The 16471-nt window shown below is 38.2% G+C and overlaps 1 protein-coding gene across 1 annotated transcript in view; it reads right to left on the bottom strand.

The window, feature by feature from the left end:
• The window catches only part of SNCB (synuclein beta), a 47824-nt gene extending 37671 nt beyond the window's left edge, over positions 1-10153 (bottom strand). The window contains exons 1-3 of the mRNA XM_072401040.1: positions 9892-10153; positions 9724-9780; positions 8260-8396 (exon numbers count right to left, since the gene is read on the bottom strand). Of these exons, the coding sequence (XP_072257141.1) occupies positions 8260-8380 (121 nt within the window). The 5' untranslated portion in view covers positions 8381-8396; positions 9724-9780; positions 9892-10153. The remainder of the gene's footprint in view (positions 1-8259; positions 8397-9723; positions 9781-9891) is intronic.
• Positions 10154-16471: the final 6318 nt, after the last annotated feature.

Here is a 16471-nt window from a genome sequence, read left to right as displayed (position 1 = left end):
ACAAGGTTTTGTGCTATTGTGTACATTTTCAGCTAGCAGCTGTGGGCGTTTTTCACATTTACTTGTCTATTTTGCTTTGGTAACAAAAAGGTGCATTGTTTGTAGAGGTCAGTAATAAAATGTATATATGAGTCAGAAGAGTCACTGATCCTTCTCCACTTCCTCTTTCCACCTACTCCTGTTTAGAGGAGCCATTCAGAGTTTTAAGAGATGGACACCAGGATTTTCTAAAGCTGTAAATATTTTTTACTGCACAGCAGTATTCGATTTGAATACCCAATCATGCACGTGGAAAAAAACAAAACAGGAGTTTTGCTAGCAAATTAAAAAGAATAAAATGGATCCTCTTCACTACTGATCTGAAAAATTCTAAAAATATATTCCTCGCTGGTCTGCAGGAAAAACTACAATTTAGGTATTGTTAGTATGAGTATCTGTATATATATTATCTTCTAATTAAAAAAGTGGAGGTGGACAGCAGTGCGAGCCAATCCTACTGCATGAGATAAAAATGGGTGAGCAGAATTATACCCTAATTAGTTTTGCTAGTTAGAAGACCGAGGTTGGGATGGTGAGAGAAAAATATAGGGAGGTCTGTATTTAGAATATAAAGTATGCTTTGCTTTTATGAAGAATAGTTTGATTGTTTTCACAGAGCAACACCAGCAACATAAGCAGTCAGCGGGATGACCCTGAAAGCTGAGCAGAGAATGGCCTTGAAGGCTGATAAGAGACCCTTGTGGTTAATACCAGCTTGAACAAGAATCTAAGATGGCGGACAGTCATTTCTGTGCCAAAAGTGCTAGACTTGTGGTTTATCCACCCCAATACCTGCTTGTGATGCTTATATGGACTTCTGATTATACTGTATTGGTCAATCTGCCTAATGACAATTAGATAATGGCTTAAGCCCTCCTATACAGGAGTGATTCTGTATGCCTACAAAGATTGATGTATTTCCTGGTTTTAGTTACAATCTCTTTGCTTTAAAGGCTAAACATTTGATACTGTTGCAACAATAAATATTCCTAATTAGGATCTACTGTCTCTAATGGTCTGTTTGGAGACCCCCTAAAAGACCGGGACAATGGTGACCAAGCTGTACTGCCTAACTGCTCTGGAGAAAAGTGAGGTCAGGGACTTGACTATATTGCCTATTACATATATGTAATTCAATTGTAGAATAAGCTCTTAGGTTGGAGTTCAGCTTACATTTAAAGCAGACAGCGAATCTGTTTTTGAAATCATTGACATTTTGACATCTCAGCAAAACTAAACGTTTCTGTTGTGTGGACCTAATAAAGCAGAGCTAAATTTAAGAAAACATCTCTGCATTGCAGAATGGACATGCTATGTCATCTGCAAGAAACAAACTTACCTACCTGTTTACAACCTTTTGCTGAATGCGCACTGTGCAGCCAATCCCAGCATAGCTGGCTGCCAGGAATGAGTGAACTCCAGTATGCATGTGACAATAGTTACGTCATGCTGGCCATGCCAATCAAGATGGCCAAAGACCAGAACCTGGAAAAATTTTAGATGCTGGCGCGGGCAATGGAGCGAGAGGAATGTGTTTTGTTCTGCTTTAAGGTTTCTGCATTTTATTGTAATTATTTTCTTTTTTTTATAAAGCACCATCATATCATGCAGTGCCGTACAATAAATAGGAGCTGCAGATGACAAACCTTCATTACAAGTACAAATGATGACACACCCCATCTCTTTACAGGCCTATTCCAACCATCAGTTAAACAAAATAGGCACTTTATGATTTTCTCAGCATTAAAAAGGTCATTATAGCTAAATACAATCAACTGTACATGGCTAATGAGGGGCAATACAATAAAAAGGTCATTGCATAATCACTTTTGTGGATGAATGACCCTGAAGTCCCCTTTTGCAACCAAAATACTATATAGTCATCGCCTAAATAGGCAGACTGAGTTACAGATTTAATATATGTGGTTATTTTCACCTTGACAAAGACAACAGTTACAATACAATAGCTCTTCTGTTCTCAGGAAAGCACACAAACACAAGCAGTTAAAAATAAAGATTTCTATACTGATCTCATTTACATGAGCTCATATAGTCTCCCCAGGGATCAAAGCACTTCCAGCATCCACATAGCTGCCTGCAAAAGCAAAATGTACTAATGATGTTATTGATGTTATTTTGACCTTATCACTGGAGTTGAGTGACCAAATTACGATAGGTTGCAGTAGATAAATAGGACATAGGGGTCACACCACATAGTCGCTCCACAAATAAAGATTTAAATTAACTCTGTTTTCAAAAAATATGCCATATGTAATCACTATTAGCATGCTTTATCTCTGCCACATAAAACGTGTCCTGGTAATTAAGATCAGGGTGTTAAAGGCTGATCCCAGTCTAAGCTAATACAATAGTTTGAAATACATGCTGGCTTTGTATATCTAGGAGGAATTCTTTTATTAAGTTATCCTAAATTTATATGTTTTATCCAACTGCAGAAAACCTTATAAATCCTCCAAAACTGGAATGAACGATTTATTACACCTTAATTCATTCCATGAATTGGGTGGGTACTGAAAGTGTGTCATGAATATTGACATCAAACTAAATGATTATCAAAATCAAAAAATACTTCTCAAACAAGCATCCATTGATTTCCAAATATATAAACTTTATGCAGTAATTCAGTTTGTAGATCCACAGCAAGACGGACTTACATTCTGGTCATTCTCTCTGCCTAAAATTAGAAATGCACTCCCAAGTACTACAGGAAGGTTATGCTACTTTGGGAGGCTTCTTGATTAGGTGGATCCAAGCACACTGTAAAAGCACAGGCATGGGATCTAGGGAAAGTGGGAAGTGTTAGTCATAGGGCCTGATTTATGAAAGCTCTCTACAGCTGGAGAGGATACACTTTTATCAATGAAGCTGAGTAATCCAACAAACCTAAAATGGAACTGGTCCAGGATTGAAAACATTTGCTAACAAATAGCAAATGACCTTTAGGAAATCCATTCCAGCTTTGTGGGATCACCCAGCTTCACTGATGAAAGTGTATCCTCTCAAACCTTGGAGAGCTTTAATAAAGTCTTATAATTATCACCCACCCTTGGCGCATCTAGAAGATTCCAAGATGGCGTCTTTGCAACTGTAATAGCCCCAAAAAGAGTCACAAGAGAATGGATTTGAGTAGTTTGAAACAATACTCCATGTGTTTAAGTACAATTGGGCAACTATTGGTGTTACTGTGGTCTAAGAATAGGTTTGCTTTAATACCAGAGTGACAGTGACAGACACAAAGGTAACTGGCATTTAAAAACTACACTCACTGCTATCTATATTTTTGTAATCCCAAATTAGTTACGAATTGTCATATTATATGTCCCTGTTTATGTGTGGCCAAATAACCACACATTGAATATGTAGTCCAATGCAAATATCTCCTTGGTGTTGAGATTTCATGCATATATTAACCTATTGAGTGTCAGGGACTGTGGTCAGTTAGTTAGTTAGATAGTTTAACAGCCTCATAAATGGAAACATATTTTTATTTTAACAAACAAGGCAAGGGAAATATGATCAGTGTATCACTAGAATAGGCTGAACTTTGAATTATATTACATTTGGACCTCATTGAGATGGCCAAATCCAAATCCATATTTCAGTGTTATTTTTGGTGGTTCAAATTACTAAATGGGTTGTGGGAGAAGAGGGCTAAATACTACTTTACAGGCTAATTGCCTTATAGCAAACCATTATGCACCTAAATTATTCCCCTATTTCTAAAATTTGCATATCTTCTTCCTCTTATTTTTAACAAAAAAGTACCAGTTCCATAAAAAAATTGCTCCTGAACTGTTTAATTTCACCTTAAGCCTGGATCACATGGTCTCTAGCTATTTGGTACATTGTAGATCTTATATTTAACCAAAAACTATATAAGTATTTATAGCTATGCCCTACAGTGTCATTGCTAGTAGAGCATATCATTATGCAACTTTACTAGGAAGAAAGCGAAATTTATCATTGACTGACACACATTAGAAGTAGTTCATTATAATAATATGACTTTAAATTTTAGGAATATAGTATGCATAACACTATTTTAGAACTTTTTTTTTTTAGAAAGCACAGATTGCTGAACTTCTGTATACTTTTTTAATAAAGTAGTATACATCAATGTGTATACTGTACAGTTGGCCTCCTTTTCTGGTACTATTAAGCAAAGAGAAGTTCAGTGTTTTCTTTAATCTTTCAAGGCAAGATGCTAATTTATTTTGAAGGATGTACTATTTGCTTGCCTGAGTTTATTTGATTGGGAAATATTGCACTATGGAATTAGCATTCTAGCGTTATGTGCACAAGACATGTATGATGACGTCCTTTTATGTAGTTACAATAGCTAGTTCAGTCTTGGTACAGAGCCAACGTCCAACATGGTAAAAAATGTATACCTTATTAAAAGGTTGGCTTGTGTTTCTAGAGTTCTTAACCTACTGCCATTAATGCTATGTTTGCCTAACAGTGCTCATTAGTCCATTTTCCATCCATCAAAGTTTGTTACCATCATTGCCAGTCTTTACAGTGTTTGTACTTTCTTTGTTTCTTAGTGTTTTTCAAAATACAAAATTAGGTAAGCAACACTTACTGTTACTAAAGCAAGTAAAGCAACTAATGAAAGTATCACTTGCCACAAACAATTTCAAATGCTGATAGAAACATTTTTGTGAATTTAGAAATATATATATTTTTTTATTTTAAAAATACCTGTACTGTCAGTATTCACTTACCTCCTCCCAGTTGCTCCCACACTATCGTCAAGCAGCAAGCCTGGTAGCATGTGCCTCCAACTCTGCATGCTGCTGTGTGAGGGTGTGTACACTGCTGTGTGCTCAATATAGTATACAGCGTAATGTGTAGCCCACCAGATGCGGTAAGTTCTACACCATCCCACCCTGCGGATCTGCTCCCTGCCCCGACCTGCCCCTCTGCCCCTGATGACTAAATAAAGCTTTCCAAGACCCTCAATCTTAGATCTGTGACAACTTTACATTTTTATGTATTGCTGAAGGTGACCTTCTCTATTTGATAACTATTGATTTTTCTTACTTTCTTCTGACTTTCTTTTGCCTGCAGCCTGGAACAAGCCTTGCCTAACTATTCACCTAAAACCTTCTATACTCGCTTGGCTAACCAACTCTTTTGTATGATCTTTGCCTGTGTTCCTTCATCTGCTCTTGGTTTTTGATTTGGCTTGACATTTCCAGTCCATCATACTCCTCAGTCCTGTCTTTATGTTTGCCTGGTCCTCCATCAAAGTGAATGCTGGGGTCGCGCTACTAGCTTTCTGAGGCTGAATGGGAGCTTGTCTATATAGGAAGAACATAGCATCAGATTGGGGAATGGCATCTCAGTATACATTGATGCTCGACTGGAACCTTAGTGGTACTGCCTTTTTTCCCAAACTGGAATGGGTGCTAGCAACCCAATGCATTACTAAGGACAGGCAAATAGCTCACTGCCTCTATTCTTCAAGGGAAATCTCTATGCTTTTCTATCTATATCTATCAGAGAATTTGGTGATTATATTACTGGACAAGGGTAAATGTCAAATTAAAAAGGTTGAATTCTTATGCATTAAATACTACACAATGTAATGTATTGGTATACTATGTATTAAGTATACAATAAAATACTATGAAAATTAGAAATATTCAGATGCAACTGAGAAGTTTCGTGTTTAACACAATTTAAATATATATTATGATGTTATAATTACAATGGGAAAAGAAACACAGAGGACAAGAGCATAATGTAAACCAGTAGAGGAAAAACAGTTACAAAGAATATTTCTTCCTTCTTCTACAGTATGTGTTCTACAGCTGCCAAGTAATCCAATATCTCCTAATTCTATGCTTGTTTCACTCTCCCAAAACCTACAAAGTACATTGTTCGATATTTATTGATACATTCTATACATTTATTTATATTTTTAATGTCTTGTGATGTGATTCAAGCTTCTCTTAAGTACCACTCCTGTAAGACAGAGAACCCATCTCCCTGCATAATGAATAGCTCATGTAATGTCTGCTGATAGTGTCCATTTAATTTGTTTCAGCATTTTATTGAAACATCCCTTGGGGATATAGAGTCAGTTACACACAAAAATGCCAAGAGTTACTTTCATTAACTCATATTCTTCCAGCAAAAACAGTAGTAGATTCTACAAAATAATTGCATGTGTTTGAGGAACTGTTACTGTTAAGTAGGAAACACCATCTTGCTAAAAATGACTAGACACATTTGGGCCTTATTGTTTTTAGAGACTCCTAAAGGTTTATATATAGGTTATTTAAACTTCTATATGAAAGCAATCTTTTAAATACATGTGAAATTACAGGTTACCTCACTTGAAATCACTGTAAACCTCAAAAAAAGCAACTGGCATGTAACAGTGACATTCTTAGGGATTGGAACATTAGCCTAATTATTCTACTAAGTGCACTGGGAGGACCAAAGTCTAAAGGTACTATGCTCCATATCCTGCACCTTTGGTCATTGTGATTGGTGGCTTACTGCCCAAAAGAGATGTGTAAAAGTTGCAAGGCCAAGCTCTTTGGAATGACTATAGATAGTATACCAGTTCGTCCTGGTGTTTGGGGCTTCTAGGGAGTTCCTCCTTTTTTACCAAGCAATAAAGAGCAGCTAAACAATTCAATATCCAAGTCACTAGATTATTTATTTCAATAAAAAAAACTTATCTAACCCTTTGTGTTAAACATCTAAAGCACTGCTATTGAGCATCACCATCTTGGATGGTGTCACTCAAGTTACACTTTTTAGTCTGCAAATCTGAATCTGAGTAAGATTTTAATTCAATCCGAAATAAAAGAAAAGCTGTCACTACATTGGGAGTGGTGTGCTTTATCACCTGATGAAGACATAGGCCCTGATTTATTAAAGCTCTCCAAGGCTGGAGAGAATACATTTTGATCTGTGAAGCTGGGTGATCCAGCAAACCTGGAATGGATCTGGTCCAGGATTCAAAACTTTTGTTGGCTAATAGCAAATGATTTTTAAAAATCCTTTCCATGTTTTCTCGATCACCCAGCTTCACTTCTGAAAGTGTATTCTCTCAAGCCTTGGAGAGCTTTAGTAAATCAGGGCCATAGGGATGTGAGATAATGCAAAGAGCTCACATGAAGGACAGCTTAAACCATGTAGAACTTTTAGTAGTTAACCATCTTTTGTGCGACAATCAATATTTCAGTTAGATACCAGGGCAAGAATCATCATACTTATTGGATAGCCTAACTGTATAAAAAATATTTGCGAGGATCGATTGTAATTGTTAATTTTTATGATATGAAATAAAATACTGTAAAAAAGATATGCATACTTAGCATTAGTTTACATTACTAGATCTATTTACAGATGAATGACCTACTAATATCCAGTATATTTATCATAAAAAAATACATACAATATAACATAACCATAACAATGCAAACAAAATAAAATATCTCTAGGAATGCTGTCTATGGTTAACAATCATATCACAATATTGATTTACTCAGAACAATTCCTATTTATTACTACAAGGGCAACACCCTTAAAAATGTTCCTTCACTTTATTTATAATCACCAAAAATGTCTAGGTCGTAGAAGCCAGCAGTGTGTCATCAAACTTTAAATGCACAAAAAAAAGGCAACAAGAAGTAAATTAATAATCTCATCCTTTAAATAAAAATGTAATACCACATTGTAGTTCCATATGGGAGATGGTAGGTTTCAGCACTGGACAGCTCCTTGAAGAATTACAACTCAGCTGAACACTCACCCTGGCTTGTTTAAATGAAAAAGCAACAGCCAATGATGATTGAAAAACAAATGAATGATTTATGCATGCATGAAGTGAATGATGAATTTATGAAGCATTCAGGTACCAATGAGATTTTAGATTACTAATGTAAAAAATGAATTCTGATTGATAGTTAAATGTAATTGCAATTATACAACTACATAAATCCTAAGGATTTAATTACCTATTGTCTTTTATAGAGTTAAAATGATTTCAGTCTGGGGCCTAGCAGGCTACAGCCCAATTTTTTTTTACTAAACATTAAACATGTAATGTCATGGACCATTGTAGACAAATATTGAGCAAACATTTAGGACATGCAGCATAAAAATGTACCCGTTATAAGAAGGCTCAGCAGAAGTGAAGCATATTTTTATCTACCCCAACCACAAAATACTTACCCACATACAAGACACCTTCCTTGGTCTTCTCCGCAGCCTCAGCTACCCCTTGTTTGGTCTTCTCAGCTGCAGCCACCACTCCTTCCTTTGCTTTGGACAAACCTTTCATTAGCACATCCATTCTGAGCTGTTGCAGTCTGCAGAGAGGAGGGAAGAGGAGGCAGCAGCTTAGTATGGAAAGCACAGGAAGCACCGTGATATCACAAGCCCCTGCAGCTCACTCTGACCTGCTTTTCAGATACAAAGCTACCCCTACTCACATCAGATTAGTACATTCCTTCCTGACAAAATAGGAAAGAGCACTGAGCAAATGAAAATCACATTACATGTCTTTTCCAGGCATGTAAATACACACATCCAATTATTGTGCATTGGCAATTTCTCACGTGTTAGAATATGTCCTAACCTAGTATAATAATTCCTTATATACATATATTCATAGTATTAAAATGCATATGATGTAGTAAACGTGAAAAGCTACAGTAGCACACAGAATATAGTATACATGTAAAAACAGACACATATATACCTAAAACTATCGATTCATTTTTTTATTGGAAAAAGTGTGGCACACAAAGGACATGTCACAGGTGATGAATGATGGAAGTCGATTGATATCAATGTTGCAATCGCTCACAATCTATCTAGATTAAGGTTGACTGCAAACCACTTAAACGCTGCTGTCAATATACCTTTATGTGTGTGATTTCTACTTCGCCCAGTAGCATTTAGGCCATCTTTTCTAGATTATATGTATTGGGAGACCCTCGTACCATTTAGTGTTATACATTTATATATACATGTATTTGATACACACACAGAAAATTGCATTACATTTATGGTATTGCACCATTCTATGGACAGGTCTTATGAGAGCAATGATTCAAGGAACATTAACTGGTGAGCTTGGCCCCATGTCCTTGAAACCTGGACTTTTTTTTTCCTCTGCAAAATAGAGGAGGAAGGCTATGAGGGGGAGGTGCAGCAATCCCAGCATCACCCCTTAGCATTGCAGTTTTTATAAGCACAAGATGGAGATGTGATATGAGAAAGAAAATCCCGTTAAAGTAAAAGCAGCAGAAAAAAAGATGAACCTACAGTTTGGCCATCTTGTCATTATTGCCGAGTTATCATGGTGATAAAAGATGAGAAACTGCCATCAGAATAGCCTTAGATACAACCCCACTACACATTGCTTTTGTTGGTGAAATATACAGGTTACAGGTAATTGTAGAGTGTGTAGACACACATATCATCAAGCATAAAAGGAATTAGCAGACAGACCTGGAATGGTCCCCACAGCCTTGATGCAGAGGAGAACAGCCAGTGTTGTAGCTCTTGTGACAGATGCAGCTACCCCCACTGCTGGTAATATCCTGGGGGCACTGCAAACAGGTTTGATTTTCCAACCACAACATTTAGCACAATCAAAAGATTGGAAATAAAAGAGGTGAAAACACATACCTTATCGGTGCCAATCCTTTTCCAGGGGTCCCTTTTCTGAAACTGTCTGTCTGCTTGCTATGTGATGGAAAAAAGGAGAAGAAGGCAAAGGAAAATGTCAGACAGATGGAGCAGCTGGGATGAAGCTCCTTATAAATTCAGCTCTGGCAACCCCTCACCCTCCCTTACCTGGAGTTCAGAGGTGAATTGTTCTCAGTCCTTTCTCTCTGTGACAATAAGTAGAGGAGGGATCAGATATGGCTGTGTCAGGGGTCCCTCAGCAGGCAATGTCAGTGCTACAGAGCCATGGGATGTTCTGTATCAACTGTACTGCCTTCTCTTGGATGAGAGTGCTTAATGCTTGTGTGAGTGCTGTCTACCCCCTTGTGGCAGGAGATCCTATGAACAACCAAGCAGACTGAAAGCCCTCAGCTTCTCACTCCCCCACCTTTCTGCTGATAAAATATAGGGAATTCTAGTCTTTGCTTACCAACCCCCCTAACACACCCATTACCATGCATGTGTAAAATGAAGGGCCCTCCTTCTACTCTTCTTCTGACCCTTTCTCCTTCATGCAAGGATGCTCTGTGACCTTCTCCATCGCATGAGATATGGTGAGGTCACAAACACGTCAGTCATTATCATGAACCCATGGCCAAGCCAATATATTCACACATTGTCATTAATATGGAATGGGTGGTGCGGGTTTTGACATGTGTATACAGAATATTGCATTATGGAAATAAAATAGAATAGAGTGGTTGTAATATTACCAATTTCTTTACTAAGTGGCATATACATCTACATCAGATTGTGTCTAGTGAACTGTGCTTGAGAATTCAGAAAGCCAATGCATTCTAATTAAAAGATCTATTTTTGTTTGTTTATAAGAAAGATGTATGTAGAAAAAATGTGTTTAGATAAGAAATGAAAATAGAATACACAACCATAAAATATACAGCCATCCTGCATCCACTCTGTAGCTGCTTAATACATAGACAGTTGGATACATTTTTTATTATAATGAACTATTTTCCTTTCTTTAAAGAAGATTGAATGCTATCATGGAACATTGTATCATGCTACATAAAAGATATGCTATTTTATATATTTTTACAGGCACTACGCATGGTACATGTAAAATATAAGCAATTCTATTGTTAATAAAACCAGTATATCCCAGAATTATCTGTCTCTTTGTTCCTTGACATTATCAGTATTGATTAATTACTCACAAGAATAGGCTTCAAACAGGGATGCTCAGCACATATGCATGCAGCTGCTGCTGCGGCCAGTACAGACATGGATATAAAGGAGCCTCCTAGCAGGACCTACATCAAATCTGAATTTCATTCATAATTTTAATTAAACAGTTTAAAACTAAAGTAAGGATAAGCCTATATAGGAATTATATTTCAATAATATATTAAATTACCTTAATGTATTTTAAACATTTGCCATTTTGTAATTAGCATATTTTTTCTATCTTCTTTCATCCTTCACTGCATCTCATTGCTGCTGATGTCCTGCAGTCTCTTTGCAACCACCTAAAATCCACATATTTATTCCAGAGGTGGCTAATTTGTAGTATCCATACAAAGCCAGTTACAGTAACAAGGCAAGAGCATATGGTTTAAAATGAGAATTCCTTAAATTCAGGCAAATGCAACAACCCTACTAATCACTAAGCAATGAAGGTCTATTATTAAGAACAATGACACTTATTAAATCTTCTATATTTTATCCAAAATGGTCAATACATGCAAACAAAAAGATAAATAACCAAAATAACACAGCAGATATAAATGGCTAACCAAAGCAATCCCTGGTGAATTCAATCAATATAGATGCACGCTGACTTTCAGCAGATGCAGATGCATAAGGATCCATGTTGAACACATACAGTAAATACTGATGTGTTTTATTTCTACATATATTATAAACAATCATTTTTAATTATTAATTAATTTACATAGGTCCAGTGAGACGGCAACCCTGATAGAATGTTGGTCCAGCAGAAATTTTCTCTATCTGTGTAAACAACTGAACATTAATAATAAAGGCTTAATGGTTTAACAGCCAATATGTGAAGGATAATTACACCTGCTATGAAGGTTGGCTTAATCAGAGACAAATATTTTCCAGCATGAAAGAAACTATTGGTTGTGTTTTGAATGTTGAAACAGATTCATAGAAGGTATTTGTTACATTTTCTCATAGACCATACATTATACTTAAAATCCAACATATAACCCAACAGGAAACCTCAAAGATCGAAACGTATGAAAGTTTCTATTGATGTTTTGTTTTTTATGACATCCTCTACCATTGATGTCTTGATCCTTGCTGCATGACTTGGTAAATCATTACCTGAAAAAGCACATCATGTGTGCTGACATGCTTTTGCTGTTGAGTAAGCATGTTAGTTCCAGGCCATTGACCCCCATGGAGTACAGGAAGTATAAAGATCAGAAAACTAAAGCATGCAGTTTCAAGAACAATGCAATGGCAGCATTTATATTTCAGTCCTTATATTTACCTTTAAAACCCATAAAACCCAGAACTATATTTCTTCTGAATTTCTTCTATATTTCTTCTAGCCACCTGGCTTTGTGTAGCTCCATTTTTTTTCTGTGCCACTGTCCCCAAACAGACATATAACTGGAGAAATAAAAAAAAGCCTATTCTTAGTTTTGTTTAGTTTTTTGGGGGGTTAGCAAATATTCCACCAATAATATAGTATGACAATTTACTTTTACAGCTCATACAAGCTATAGCAGTCAGTGTGACACCTTATATGACCTCAGAGTGGTCACAAAAGGTGCGTACACACTTCCAATTTTTATCGTTCAAAACGAACGACGAACGATCGATTGGGCAAAAAATCGTTCGTAAAAAAAGTAACCAACGACGCCGACGAACGAGGAAAGTCGTTGGAAACGAACGACCGGACCGGCCGATCGGATTGGACAACGATCGTTGAACATCGTTCGTGTGTACGGTCGTTCGTTGATCGTCCATGATCTGAGCATGCGTAATGAACGAACGTTCGTTCACTTTCCTGTCGTGCACATAGTTCTTCTATCGCTCAAACGATCGTATCTATTGTGTGTACAATATCTACGAACGATCGTGTCGTTATCTCTATGTGCAGGATCGGTGCTATACGATCGTTCGTAGATATCGTGCAGGATCGTTCGTCGTTCGTTTTCCAACGATAATAATTGGAAGTGTGTACGTAGCTAAAGTCTGCACAATCTGACTGCTATCAGGCAGTGGGGTCAGCAGGCTGAACATATTTGATTAGGTGGATTGAGAGGACTAGGAGAAAAGATTAAAAAAAAGAAGTACCACCTAGCAAACCAGACAGACTGCGGCTGGTTTTCTAACTTGATGTTCCTCTAAAAAAGGTTGGCAAGCTGGGTTGGAGGCCTCATATAACTATGAGATAGTCACCCAGTCCATACCCTTTGTCTGATTGTATCTGAAGCAAAAAGTGTGTTGCCAGAAACAATATCATTAAAAAAGCAACTTTAGCACAGAACATGCCAAACAGTCCTATGACATTGCATCGAGTCATTGACATGACTATGGACTTTGTACAGTGCTGCGTAATATGATGGGGCTATATAAATACTGTGTAATAATAATAATAATAATAATCGAGGTCCAGCAGCAGTTGCACGAGAGTACCTGAAAAAAATATTACACATGAAATACTCTGCCATGTGATTTCACAATAATTATATACAGATAGACAACTTTGGAAAATGCAGCAAGAAACAAGCTGTTAACTGGAGAAACAGCAACTAACTGACTAGTGTTAATAAAGCATTTGGGCTATTGGGCCTGATATATTTAAAGACCTGAAAGGCTGGAGAGGATATACTTTCATCCAGCAAACCTGGAATGGTCTAGGTTTCAAAGCATTTGCTAGCAAATAGCAAATGACTTTGAAGAAATACATTCCAGGTTTGCTGAATCACCCATGTTAGCCCTGCAGGTCATGCCGGCGCCGCTGCTCCTAACAGGCGCCGGGTCCTATCTTTCAGGTAGAGTAACCCCAGTACACGTGTTCCATGCCCGAGTTTCCTTCCTGCTGGAGACTTGCACTGGTGTTTGAGCTGGCGTGGGTGTGTCTCTCGTCATCTATGAGGCAACACATACACGCCCTCTGTTCCTACAGCCTATGGCTGGAGCCCTGCTAGTATTTAAAGGCACTTCCCACTACAGGAAGTTGCCTGAGCAATCTCATGGTCTTAGCTGGTCTAACGCCAAGTGGAAAGGTGCTTCTTCTGTCTGCCTTCCTGTGTACCGGACCTTGCTTATCAAACCCTTGGACTTTGCCTGTTTGCCGCCTGAACCTGACCTCAGATTTTGTTTATGGACTTCTGCCTGATTGCCGCCTGACTTTGACCTCGGATCTTGTTCACGGACTTTGTTTAATTACTACCTCTCCTATGCCTTCTTGGCCACGCAACCCCCTCGGTGCTTGCACCGAGTACCCTGACTCCTGTGGTCAGCTGACACTGACTCGGGGATTGCTCTGGAGTGGCACCTGGCTGCTACCCTGCGGCCCAAGCCTATCCTCACCATTAGAGCCGCTAGTGAAGACCTGGTAGTGGCTTAGTTACGCCCCTCTGGAACATACCCAGTCAGTGGCACAGTGGGTCCACACCCGCTTGCTTTACAACCCAGCTTCACTGATGAAAGTGTATCCTCTCCAGCCTTGGAGAGCTTTAATCAATCAGGCCCATTGCTAGAATCCAAAGAGGGCTTGCAGGGTGGTTACCATTAAAAAACTCAGCTGCCTATAGCTGTGTCAATAAGTCTCCCTCTTCATTAAAAATGGATGGAACCTGAGACTTGGACTATAATTCTCTACTAATACTACTATAACGCATCATCTCTTTTTTAAAAAAGTAATTGTCTGTTCAGGCTGGCAGTGAGGTTGCGGTGTGGTTACCGCTTTGACTTGTCTGTGAACCGCTGTCTTAGGAAAAACGCTACAAGTAGCTTGTCTCTATGGCAGCCGCATAGTAAATGAAGGAGGTGGCTTTGAGTGGTTCAGTACTACTCACTGCCATCTGCTGTGAGATCTGAAGACACTGGTTCTCTAAGAACCAGAGCTGAGGTGCAAGTGACCAAAGAGCTGGCAAGGTTCTTCATGGGATTGCTTGATCCCGAGGCAGATCTGAACATACCCTGAATGTTTTTTCCATAGTTATCAATTATGTGTGTTATTTCACTGATGTTTTGTTGAAAGATTTCAATTACATAAATTTTTTTTTCCTTTGGGGTGTTTCAAAAAAAAAAAAAAAAAGTTTGAGATGAAGTAGTCATAGAGATACCTTTAAAATCTGAATATTACATTTTGAGATTTTGTGCCCTACACAAAGTCATAGGGTTCACAGGGTTGTAGAATCATGGGAACACATGGTTTCATAGGAGGAAAGGGTCACTGTAGGTCAGTAGTAGAGGTGGTCATATTGTTCTGATCAGAGATGATTACGTTTTGGATTTTTGCTGTTCTGACCACAGATCAGATTTCCCAACGGAAAATCATCCAGTAACAGATAGGTGCCTTGGTATGCCTATCTCCATCTTGTACAGAGGACTTGTGTCAATGCAGTCCCTTATATAGGATGATGCACATCTAGGCAAGATGCCATTTCCTTCTACTACTGTTTTATATTACTAATACTATTTAGGTAGGGACAGAGCTCAGCAATATTAGGCATTTAGCCAAAGATCCCCCCGGCCATTGGGGATCTTTGGCTAAAACTAAACCCTTTCATTGAACTATGGGTAAGAGGAGGGAGGGCTCCAGTACCACTATTAAGCACACCATCAGTGGTAGCATACAAAAAGAGGTCCTGTTATGCATGTTTCCTCAAGGTAGCAAAAGACAGATTCCCCGCAGCCAAACTTCAAACCTTGTGGCCTGGTCTCATTCTTCATCTCAGTCAGTTCTTTTGCTACCTCTGCAACACTGATCTCTCTCAGGGCAAAGGTTCTCAATTGCCACTTCTGTTTGCAGATAGTATTCCTATCGCTCAGAAAATCGAGACAAGTAGTTTGCGTGAATCACAGGAAACAAGAGCTGATGGGGTAGGAGAGTTGTGTGATGACGCACAACATTTATTCACTCAGGAGGAGCTACAAGAAAGGAGTGCACAGAAGACCATGATAGTGGCACAATTGTAATTCACTGTCTTGGTTCTGTGGATGCTTCTGGTGGTGGCTGGTTGTAGTAGTGGTGGTATTGCATTACACAAAAAAAATTGTCAGAAAACACCACTTGATGGTAAATTTAGGATATGCTGATGATGGTATTCTAGACATGGGAATTAAGTGTGAGTGATGAGTAACACAGAGCTGAAGATACTGAGTAGAAAGGTAATATGCAGCAGCAGGTACAGGCATTTTTATGATGTAGTTTTTGCTATGTGCAACATATGTTAACACAGGGTATGCTGAAGGCTGTTAGGCACACATTATTTAACATCACCACTGATCCAGCACATGAAGCATCATCCCTTATCTTGGAGAAACCATGTGCCCAGCAAATCCTACCTCATCCTTCTCATTTCTTATCCCATTCTCAAGAGTGTATAAAATCAAATGCTGGTGCTGCTGCTTTTGAAGTTGCTACTGCTGTTCGGCTGCTGTGCTCAGCTCTAGCGTAGTGACTAGTTGCAAAGTTTTAATCAGTCATCTGATAGGTCTAGTACTAGCACTTCAGACATTACGTGGAATTATTAATAGG

Source organism: Pyxicephalus adspersus, chromosome 2 (assembly GCF_032062135.1).
Source record: "Pyxicephalus adspersus chromosome 2, UCB_Pads_2.0, whole genome shotgun sequence".
Lineage (NCBI taxonomy): Eukaryota > Metazoa > Chordata > Amphibia > Anura > Pyxicephalidae > Pyxicephalus > Pyxicephalus adspersus.
The sequence above is the reverse complement of the archived record's forward strand: the minus strand, read 5'-3'. Positions and strand labels throughout refer to the sequence as shown.